The sequence below is a fragment of the Hydra viridissima genome, unplaced genomic scaffold (genome assembly GCF_058129835.1).
Source record: "Hydra viridissima isolate aposymbiotic clone 2 unplaced genomic scaffold, HvirCarnegie_v1 scaffold_10, whole genome shotgun sequence".
In the NCBI taxonomy this organism is placed as follows: domain Eukaryota; kingdom Metazoa; phylum Cnidaria; class Hydrozoa; order Anthoathecata; family Hydridae; genus Hydra; species Hydra viridissima.
The window spans coordinates 7487920-7500142 of record NW_028324309.1 but is presented as its reverse complement, the minus strand read 5'-3'; the positions used below and the strand labels follow the sequence as shown (position 1 = coordinate 7500142).

The 12223-nt window shown below is 28.6% G+C and overlaps 1 protein-coding gene across 16 annotated transcripts in view; it reads right to left on the bottom strand.

Annotated features, from left to right (window-relative positions):
* The window catches only part of LOC145193063 (GATOR2 complex protein WDR59-like), a 52879-nt gene that overhangs the window by 24177 nt on the left and 16479 nt on the right, over positions 1–12223 (bottom strand). For all 16 annotated transcript variants that reach the window (XR_016456094.1, XR_016456093.1, XR_016456089.1 and 13 more), the window contains exons 4-7: positions 4564–4652; positions 3392–3472; positions 1127–1253; positions 545–661 (exon numbers count right to left, since the gene is read on the bottom strand). Coding sequence is in view for 7 of the 16 variants with exons in the window: in XM_090099351.1 (XP_089955477.1) it covers positions 545–661; positions 1127–1253; positions 3392–3472; positions 4564–4652 (414 nt within the window). In the remaining 9 variants the exon portion in view is untranslated. The remainder of the gene's footprint in view (positions 1–544; positions 662–1126; positions 1254–3391; positions 3473–4563; positions 4653–12223) is intronic.

The following is a 12223-nucleotide window of genomic DNA, read 5'->3' as shown; positions in this document are numbered from 1 at the left end:
ATATCATTAATAGAAAAAGAATATATTAAACTTTTTTCCACCATGAAATGACAATTAAAAAGCTACATTTTCTGTAAATTAAGTGAAGAATACACTTGCAGAAACTGAATCTTGATAAATCAAATCTGATCTTGATAAATCATATTTTGCAATAAGTTGAAAGTATAAGCCAGTCATGAAATCATGTCCCAAGTTTTATTCCTAGCAAAAGATTATTAATGCAGACCCAGGAAAAATTTGTATTATTTATCAAATTAGAAAAAAAAATTTATTTAGAATACAATTAAAATACAGAGCTGTGAAAAGAGCCTGAAAATGGTAACAATTTTATTGATACTGTCAGTCCAGAGGTAATTAAAAAGATATTACACTATACTATGGTGCATAGGTTATTCTTGTTTTTTCTTGACAAGACATTTACCAGTTTTACAGTTTTAATTAAATTTTAAATCAAAATTCCTTAATTATTTTGAATTATTAGGATCTAATCAATGGAATTTCTAGTACATGTGTTGTGAAGCAAAATAAATAATTAAATTAATACTTTAACAGTGGAATCATTGCTAGCTGTCACAAATTGAGACTCACTCTGTGGTGACCAATCTATACCATGAATTTTGGATAAGTGACCAGCAATATAAACTAAAGGGATATTTCCATTCTAAAAAAAGATTTTTAACAGGAAATACTAAAAAAAGTCTTAAAATATTTTTTTAAACATTTTTTCTTAATTGATAAAACTAACATACCTTTACATATCATTTGAGTTATTGAAGCATTTACTATGTTAAAACATTTATCATGCCAAATTGTGACATTAACTTACTATACTTTCTAAGTGATTAACACATTTTATCAATTTCTTTATTAAAACTTTTCTCAAAAACAGGAAGTATATTCTTAAAAAATTAATTTATGATTTGTTATATTTTTTTTTTATTCAATCAAAATAAAATTATCTTTAGAAATTAATTTTAGTTAAATTTATATTTATTTAATTAAATAATTAACTAAAATATAAATTAAACTAAAATTATATTTAAACTTAAACTTGAACTTTGTTCAACTAAATGTTTTACTATTATTTTAGTAAATACTGTATTAAGTAAAATTTTAATAACTTTACCCTAACATCCCAAATCCTCACATCTCCATCATGAGCACTAGCAAATAAATTTTTATTTTTTCTATTCCATTTCACTTGTGATGATCCAGCTACTGTGGTAAATAATGAAGAGGGTTTACGGGTCTGTCTGTAAAAAAAATCAAGTTATTAAATATGGTAGATCTAGTAAAGTTAAATAACTTTAAATTTAATCATGGTATATGTTCTGCAGAGGTCAAAGAAATTTAAATAGGAGTCTTCAAATGGCACTGAGACTGTCTAGATCATTTTAATTTTTTTGACAATTTCAGAAGCTTTAAACTGTAAAAAGAAAAAAAAAATTTGGAATCATGTTTAAATATTCCTGAATTACATGGATTTACAGAAAAAACAATAATTTGAAGTTGAAATACCATAACAAAGTTTCCCCATCTCAATTAGATATATATACCACAGTTAAAGAACCTGAACTTGATATAAATTTGATAAACACTATTTATGATAAAAATATCAATATCTCATTGAGTAAAAAACCAGAAGATGAGTTCAGAAAAATTAGATAAGAAACTTTGACATTCTCCAACATTCATTTTATCTCTGATTAACCACCACTATCTTAGTCAGTTATCATAATATGTTCAATTAACCCATAAATACAATAAATACAGATGTTTGCATTTTAATTGCTGTTCAAGAAACCATTTTCAGAAAATTTTTATGAAAGTTCTGTTTTTGAAGCTTTGATGTTTCAAGACTAATATTCGCTTTTTTCTTAGAAAATCACTTCAGTATGTCTAATTATAACAGAAATATGAAAATATACAGTGCATTTTAGCTGGTTTTACTGATAGAGAATGATGGTACTGCATATTTACATGAATTTACATGCTCGGTTTTTTTTAAATTAACATGCTAGTACATTTCAGCTGTAAAGTACTGAACATAGAATTTATGTCTTGTTCAAACATTTGTTACCAATTGTACTCTATTTTGTTATTCTGAAAGAATAAATACAGTAAAACTATTCAAAAGGTTTAAATACTTACCTATATCTAACTATATATCCCTAGGTTCTTGTTGGTTGGAAAAGTAAAGTTCTTCAGCTTGCCAAGCTTTATCTTCTTTGTTTTCTTTAAAAACTTGACATAACTTTCTTATACTTTACATCTTTTTAAAGCTTTTAACTTGAAAAATTTATATATTTACAAAGGTTTACTTCAGTGCTCAAATATGAGTTATAACAAATCAGTTTTTGAAATGATAGTGCTTAACCTTTCTTTATATTCAATAGTGAATACTGGATTTTACAGATATGATTTCACTAAATTTTAATAAATTCTTCAAAAATATATCTGATCTATGGAAAGAATAAACAAAAGCTAGAACATTTTTTCTCTGTTTAGAAAATTCTGATTATCTTTAGGGAAAATGCACGGTCAGCTTACCAAAACAATATACTATGGAAAAGGGTTACATGGTACACATTACTTAACCAATTATTGCAAGAGTCATTATTAGTCTTAATTTTTGAGCTGCTTATAGTTTAAAGAAAGATACAAAAACAATTTTCAAATATTCAAAAACTTTTTTACAAATAGAGAAATAAATTTTAAAGTTAATTTGTCTTAGATGAAAGGCAGCAAGTATAAAGTAGTCTATAATGCAGCAGAATGCATTTTTGAATCTGCTTGATGTCAGAATTATCATAAAGAATGGCAAATTTGGTGTATGTACACTGTAAGTTTTAATGCACCAACTTAAAGAAAAAAAGAAATGTGTTTTTTTAGTCCTTCAAACCATTAATACTCCAAAAGTTATTGACTTCCTATTTCCACTTGACCATCCTCTCAAATTTGTTACTTAAAATTTGTAAGAAGCTTATCAAAATCCTTTTTTACCAGTTCAGTAAAGTATCTGTGCTTTTAGCAAACAATAAAACAGAATTGATGTATTATTAATACATCATCATTACTGATCCATGATATTTTTTGAAAGATAAGATATTTTTGAAAAGAGATTTGAATAGTTACTGAAAGAGTTCTAAAAAAGCATTATGACTTTAATTATTCAGTAAACATATTTTAAAAAGTAATTTGAATATTTAAATTTAAAATTATTATATTAAATTATTATATCATACCTATTAGGTATATTTTCAATAAAAGAAAAAAGTAGAGAAAAAGGAATTGGACTTTCAAAATCATTGTTACAAAACAATTTAGAAAGAACTATAAAAGCTCAAGGGATAAATTAGAAGTTGGCCTGTGTAAATACAAAAAAATTTACCTCACATCCCATAGGTTTATATATGTGTCCATGGAACATGTTAATAAAGTATGTGGTTCAAAATAATTCCAATTTATATCACTAAAAATAAGTTAATTTTTAATGAGTCAAGTATAACAAGTGATCAATAAAATCTCTAAATGCAATATTCTAAAAAATATTTGGAGAAAATTGTTGACAGATTTTTTTAAACTTGTATTAACTATTCACTACATTTTTTAAAATTACTTCTACTTTTACTTTATTTGGAAACAGTTTTACTGAGATTAGTTTCATATACTACTTTTCATTTTTATCCAACAATTTTATTTAGTAATTTCTATTTTTTAAATATGTGGTAGAGAAAGTATAATTTTTTTATAAAAAAAATTTTAAACATTAAGCATTTAAAAAGTTGAAACCTCACAATCATAATTTTTCATAATTACGAAGATCATTTAATGATATTATATCAATATTTTTTACATTTGAACTTTTTGTAAATTTTCTTATTTTCTTTTTAACTTTATTCTTCTTTTTGACTTATTTGTCTTAAACAAACATAAAATAAACCAGCGCTTTGTTTTTTTTTGAGGAGATTTAATAGAATTGTTAAAAGATATAAACTTAAGATTAAATTGTTTAAATCTTTACAAAGCTTTTGTAATAAAGGAAAATACCCAACCTTCTAAAATGCACACATACTAAATTTTTTCTAAGACTGAAAGCAATTGTTGAGAATACAAATTTACTAAATTCAACAAAAAAATACAATTTCAACTCTAAAAACAACTTGTTTGGATATGTGAAAAGCTGAAAAAAATTTGACAAAAGGCGATAGTCCTTTTAACCATAAAACTGACAAGTACTAAATTGATAAGGTCACTTTTATTTCCTGGCTTTTTCTAAAAGTTTATTTTTCAAAATGTTTTAGATAAAAAATAAGTTTTTTATTAAATTTGAACATATATATTATCATAAAACTTTCAAGAAAAAAATACAATTTCAACTCTAAAAACAACTTGTTTTTAAAGTTGAAATCGTATTTTTCAAATATTATTTAATTTTAAAAAATTTTAAAATATTTTAAACATTAACAAATAAGGAATTTAATTTCCTTGATTTTTTTTAAATTTTTTGAACAAATTTATAATGGGTATGCCCAAAAATATTTTTCATTTGATGTCATTTACCTTATAGCTCTAGTGTGACCAGATAAAACTGTTCTTGGAGATCCATTGTTCAGTTCTTCTACATTCCATACTTCAATTTTTTGATTCATCTATGTAATTAAATTTTTTTTGCATATTAGTAGAAAAAAAAAGGATGCTTTAAGAAAATAGTTAAATAGGTCTAATAGGTTTTAAAACATATTCAACCTAACACCCTATTTAGTAAAATATACATTTCCTGTGGTTTCCATGACATATTGAATAAAAATTTTATTTGGATAAGTTAATTGCACTTAAGATAAAGTAGATAAAATACAACTATTGGCATATAGAACAAAAAATCATTAATTAGAATAAATATCAAAAAAATAATTTTAATTTTGATTTTAATTTCAACTCCTGTGAAAAAGCTGTTGACAAAAAAAAATTAAAGATAAATTTCCAAAAGTTCCTTTTAAAAATTTAAAAAATTATTGGTGGCATAAATTAGAATCAATGGTATTGATTAAAATAGATAAGTGTTGATCTATATATTAACTTTTTTTAATATGGTATTAGAAACAGAAAATTTGATCAAAAACATTTATTTGAAAACTTTATTATGTCTGATTATATTCTAATACCAAGGCTAATAAAGCTCATGGATCCCAAGATTATTGCAGGCAACCTTACTTTATCTCAAGATTTCATTTTTCTGAATATAAAAGCTGACTATTAGGTCACATCATAATTTTAACTTAATCAGAAATCTATCACTTTCTGATAAAATAAGTTTGGACTAAGTTAAAATTAGATGAAAATGGGAAAATACATTTAGAAATATAATGACCCTAAACAGACTTTTAGCTCAATATCTTAAAATGGTTTTTAAAAATGGCTAATTTTAAAATGGGCCATTTTGTGTGAAATGTTTTCCAATTTAATATGTTAAAAGCTTTTGAACTAATTGTTTACATAACTCTTTCAGAAGTGTAAAAAATTTATAAAAGCTTTCATAATACCAGACTAAACTTGAATTTTTTCTTGCTTAATTTTGAAAAGGTTATTCTTAAAAAACTGTATTTTAAAATGCTAAAAATCAAATTGGATATTGATCTACCAAGGCTGGATAGAAAGTTTGGATAAATTCAAATTCTTTACTCAAAATTTTTGAGTCATAAAAGCACCCCACTCAGTTCTTTAAAAAATCTCTAATTCAAAAGGTCCGCTACTTATGATCTCATGAATTAATTTTCTTGAACTTTTTTTGCATACTTCAATCTATTAGAAGAAGCAAAAAAATGAGTGGGAACTCATTCATTACACCCTTAATTAGATATCTTCTTGAAACTCAAATCTTAGAAAAAAGATTCTTCCTTCTCTCTAGAAATTAGAGACTAAGTTACAACTAAGTTAGGTGTGTGAAAGTGAAAATCTTTAATCATTTGCTGCACAAGCAAACAAGTTTTAGACATTATTTTGACTCAAATCTAGCTAAAATTTGCCAAAATATCTTTAAAAACCAGATTAAATCATCATGCTTATGCCCCAGATCTGTAAAGTAAGCTAAAGAATTGTAAATAAACCGTGTATTGTCAACACCTATTTAAAAGCCTAGTAGAAAAATAATAGAGAAGATATTAACAAAGGCTATTGAGTTCTATAAGCGTTATGGGCAGGCTTGCGGAGCCGCCCAATTTTTTTCACGGCTCCTGGCAAAAACTCGGCTCCGGCTCCGGCTCCTCATAACGTCAATAGAAGAATAAGATTTAAAAGTATACCTTGCCGTCTATTCATAAATTTTTTAATGAATGGAATAAACTACTACATTTTTTTGAAGAATCAGTCTCTTTCATATACCCTTTCATTTCGTACTTGCAAATTTATGCCATTGCCTGGTCATTTCTACAAAATTTTTTCAACTGACTTATTTAGCATCAAATTCCAAATTCAAAACGTTTTCTCTTTTTTTTTTCTGTCAATACACACTCAAAAGTCAACTGTACTCTTTATTCATTCGAAGAAAAACCATGCTATCAATCAAATCCGATTCCATATGACTTCTTCGGTCTGGAGTCAGAAATTTTAGGCCAGAAAACACCCGCTCCACGCTGACTTGCGTCATATGAAGAGCAGAAGCAATCTGGCATGCTTTCTGGATCAACTCGGGAAACAGCTTTATTCCGTCCAAAACAGTTTTGCACTTCGAACTTCCATCATACTTTTTCTTCATGATCTGTTGAGCAAGCTTTGGCAAACTTTGAATAGCCTCTCGGAATTCTTTTTCCTCAAATCGTTTATGACTAACAACGTCTTGGCTGGACTGCTCGCTTTTTTGCTTCCGAGCACGTTCCATTCGAATTCGCATCCTTTTTCTGGGACTCATTTCCTCGGATTCCTCTTCATTTTCCAAACCGCTTCCAGTACTCTCGCTAGAGTCATTTCCATGAAGACCAATTCCACTCCCCTCGATTTCGAACTTCTTTTGCTCATTGAGCTTTTTCTGGATCTTCCACAGAGGGTCTTCAACAATCAATTGAAATATTGTAAAGCAGTTTTAATGTTTTTAAATTTCAAACAAATTATAATCTATCATATTCTTGCAGTGAGAAAAGTAGAATGTCAAAAAGTAAAGTTAAATGAAACAGTATTTTGAATTTCATTAAAAGTACGTAACTTCAAATTCCAATTTTCGTTTAAAAAAATAATAGATTGAAAACAGAGATAAAAATCTGTTGCTCTTCTCCAAGAAGGCATTGATATTCACATCTACAAAGACAGCAGCACAAAAAAAGGGATTATCAAAATAAAGTGATTCCCGATGCACCATTGAATCCCTGATATTCTTCCCAAAATTAGACATTTTGAATTCACCAGAAACTAGCTCCTCCTTCAGAATTTCCTGAATGTAAATAAAGTTCCCAGGCATGAGATCCTGACTCTGGAATTATTGAGTTGCGACTACCAGTTTCTCGAGGATTTTTGCAAGTTCCTCTATTTGCTTCCACTTGTAATTTAGAAGCGTAAAGTCACGGGTTTTAAATTCCGCTTCCAGTGCATTCAGGACATCACGCATCTTAAGAAGTTGGTTGAGCATGTTGAATGTACTGGACCATCTGGTTGCATTGTCGATTACTGCAACCTGTAAATTTGAGAAATTTGAGTAACTTTTTTTAAATTTGATTGTTTTCAACATTCGAAAACGCATAATTGACAAATGTTAAATTCAAACTCAAATTCAGATTCTTATTAATATTCATTTAAACATTTTCATTTATTGCGATTTGCGATTATATTGTATGTACCTTTTTAGTTTTGTGTTGTTTGTAAAATTCATTTGCTTTCGACGTTCGACAAGCTTTTGCTACATCTCAAGCTTTGCCAACCAGAGACTTAATGCCTCGATTTTCCAAACCGTCTTTAACAGCCAGCTGCAAGGTGTGAGCACCACAACGTTGCAGATTAACGGTGCTCATGTTTTCCGATATTTCGTTAAAGTAAGGCCTCTGCTGTTCAAACACGTCGTCAGTGATATAAGCATCCGGTAGATCACCTTCAATTTCAACCTGAAGTTCTTCTTCGATTTCGACGCCAGCAAGTTCTTCAGCAGACTCGTCAGTGACGTCACCTTCTTCATCTGTCTTTCCAAAGTCTCCAACCATTTTTACCATGTTCGATCCGTTATCAGTCGTAATTCCGAGGACATTTTCTTTCCTGATGCCATACGATTCCAGCAGGCCTTCAAGAGATTCTTGATTTTGCTATACATGAAGAACTGCACATTGACGCCAAGAAAGCTTCGATTATGTCTTGAAGCTCCGTCGACTTTCAGAAAAACCAGCTTTCCCTGTAGATTGGTTTTTAACTTAGCCCGCTTTTGTTGAGCCAAAGGCATGATTTGACTTCGAGCAGATTCCCGGTTGACTTTCAAGCCAAAATGTTTTGCCGAATCGCCAGTCAAAATCTTGATTCCTTCACTGCTGAATAGGTTAAAGGGAGCGCCGTTTTTAAGAAACGTCATCTTCATGCCTTTCTTGAAATCCTCTTTCGAAATTGTGATGGTAACTTTGTTGAGAAAGCGATCGATGGGTGCTTGTACTTTTCTTGTCTCACTAGTCGAACCCTGATTTCCTCCAAAAACGGATGAGGTGCGTTTCTTTTCCTTTTCGGCCTTCTCTTTCTTCAGTTTCTGCTCTCTTGCCTCAACAATTTTTGTCAAATGTTTTGAATGTTTATTGACAAATTGGCGTTTCATGATGGTGGTGGGTTTTTTTTTCCGTTGCTCTTTTCCCTCGTACTGCATTTGCAAGTTGCACCGCAAAGTTTGCTGACTTCCTCTCCTACACTAATCTCAACTTGACAAAAAAACACTTCGTCCTCTTCGCGATAAGCAAACCATTTCAGTTCATCATATAACCTCTCGTCTTCTACTTTATCACTCATGGTTGCAATTTACAAATAACAGAAATCGCGGAAAAATTCCAAATATATATTCAACTTTAAATAAATATTGCAAGAGAAGAAAAGAAAAATACAAGATTATTTTTGGGTCATTGAATAATTTTGAAATGAAAAAAAAATGACAGAAGATAAGAATAAATATGGCACTTCATTCATTTCAGAAGAATAAGAATTTAAAAAAACAGTATAAGCAAATATATGGTGGCGGCCATTTTTTTGAGATTTATTTTTAGACTAAACTTGTAAGTCATTTTATTGTATATGAATTAATTTGTTAGAGACTTAGAGAATTTTAAGTTTTGAGTTTTTTGAATGAAGTGCAGAGGTCGCTAAAAAAATGTGTCAAAAATTAAACTAAAATTAAAAAAAAAAAAAAAATTTGTTTAGTTTAAAACTTTTTTGAGAGCCGGGATCTACTAATTTTTCTCGGCTCCGGCTCCGGCTCCTGCAAAAACTATCGGATCCTCGGCTTCTGACTCCGGCTCTGGCTCCGGCTCTGGCTCCGGCTCTGCAAGCCTGGTTATGGGTGCTAAAGGATGTGTCCTGGCAATAAAGAGCTTGTGTCTGTCAAAGTTGATGGTGTAAAAAACATTTCTAGCAATTTCTTTTAAATGATGCTAAATATATAAGGTTTTTTAAAAAATGACCTAAAAAGATTTTTAAAATTTTGTGATTTAAGACACAAGTGGTGCATACCTGTTGGTAGTGCTTCTTGTCTTAATTGAGTCTGTGTTTATGAGTATCATCAGAATGTAAGGCTACTTGTAAGCAATTATCAGGGGTATTAGAATATAAAACATTATTGAAAGCTATGGTTTGCAACACTGAAAATAGAGATTGTGTGATTAATTTTGTTCTTACATTAATGTAAGAACAAAATTAATTTTGAAGTATTACATAAGCAATTTGATTGACGAATATTAATGAAGTGAGTTTTTATCAGTGAAAAAAAAAACTTCCAATGTACATTTCAAATATACATGAACATCTGATACGGAATGACTCTCTGTTTAGCCCCAGCAACTTTACCTTAGCAGAGTTTATCCAAATAGTTTATGACAAGTTAGACAATTTATGAGAGTACCATTTAATAGCAAAATGTTTGAAAATTGAGACAACTTTTTTAAAATGTAAGTGTACCTTGTAAAACCTCCATTTAATATTGAATAATTTTTTCAAATAGGTAAACTTATTGGTACCTTTTGTAAATGTTTTTTTTTACTGTTTTTACACACTAAGAGTTACATTCACTAACTTTGTAATTATACAATACAGATTAGATATACAGCAATTGTATGATATAAGAGATTTATACAAAAGAGAATTATACAAAATAAGAGATTTCAAAAAATGAAAAGACAGAAATTTTTTCGGAGCTCTGATGTAAGGAAAGAAATCTTGATTCAAGAGAAAATGCTTTTTGGTAATATTAAAAACTATAAATATTAAAGAAAACTAAGATTGATATTAACCTGTGGCAGAACTCTTCAACAATAAAATGGCAAAAACTTTATGAAGGCATTTTAATAAATCTCAAGTCTTCTAAAACCAAATAGTGGAATCACAGGTTTTCAATATGAATATAAACAAAGAACCACCCTTAATTAAAAGTACAGTGTATGCAGGTATTTAAGACAAGACTTTAGGCTCTTCAGATGGACTTAAACACCATATTGACTTACACACCAATTCAAAATTAAAGAAAGTAGTTATATGTGGTTAGTTTTCTTATATACTGGTTTGATTACACACTGGTATATATTAAATCTTAATCCACCCAATAACTAAAAAATTTGAATTTTCTTAACAATGATCTATTTATGCCATAAGCTTCTCATAAAAATGATCCTTGTTTGTATCAATTTTTCTTAAGGGCAACTCTTTAATATGTAACATACATGAGGATTAGAAACAATATCTTATAAAAGTCCAAATAATTCCATTAGTCTTACCTAAATCTGTCATTGAATTAGTAACATTTGGGGAAAGACATTTTAAGATTTAATGCAAAGTAAGACAGTTCAATATTTAAGGCTTTTGTTTTTACCTTGTCTTGAAGAATGTTGATACTACAGTGCTGTATTATCTCACACTTAAGTAAAGCTAATACTTTACTTAAGTACCCTGGTATGATTGCTCAAACACATTGATTGTTCAATAGTTCTTTATGTAAATAAATATTGTAGGGTAAGGTTGCTGATATTGTAGCCACTAAGACCAAATTTAAAAATGTAGGCAATCTACTGAGTAGAAACATGGATTTTCAATTGTTTTTCATAATTTAGGGATTGTTTGTTGTAAAGATGTTAAAAAAACTCAAAATTTAAAAAGTGTTAAGTCTCGAAGAATCAAATTAAAAAAATAGCGCTAAGAGTACAATTAAGGAAACTAGATCCTTAATTGTACCATTATAGTCCAATATTGTACCACTTTCTTGATTTCAAATACTTTACAACTTCGCAAACATTTTACGATTTTAAGCTTAAGGGATTAAAATGAATGGTTTTTATAAAATCATAAATTGGAAATATTCTGATATAACATAACATAACACCTAACTTCCCATAATATAATGAACTGAAGTTTTTAATTTAACAAACTCTATGCAAATTGAATTTTTTTTTCTTCTGGAAAACGGCGAAAACAGGTATCACCACATATGGTATAATTTTTATTTAAATTATATGTTTCCCAATTGGTTAGCTAGGATTGGAATAGAAGAGGAAGACAGGTATTAAAGATAGTTATGCTAAATAATGTAAAACAATATACACTATATCTGTTTTAAAAACAATTATAATAAATAATGTAAAGTAAAATACATAAAGACTTTATTTTTGGCAAAAGTTGCAGATATATTGTTTCTGTTTTTGATTAACACGTGCACAGTCAACATGACACCAGCCTAGACAAGCAAGACATTTTATCATATTTTTTTCTATATTTTCTACACAAAGGTAACAAAACCAGCTTTGCTATGAAGATATGTATTTGCATGCTTGAACCTTTTTACACCATTCCTGCCCTGTTCTATCTTTTTAGTTGATATTTGTAAAACTGAGTGCATCTCTAACTCAGTTTTACCAATATCAACTAAAAAGATTAGGACTACTTGTCAATACAAGAGTAGTACTGGAATTTTTTTTGTTGTTGTTTAAGTAGTGAAGTTTGTATTAGAAGTATGGATATTTTTTCAATTGGAATCTCAAAATTAAAAAAATATGTTAACATAAAAAAAACT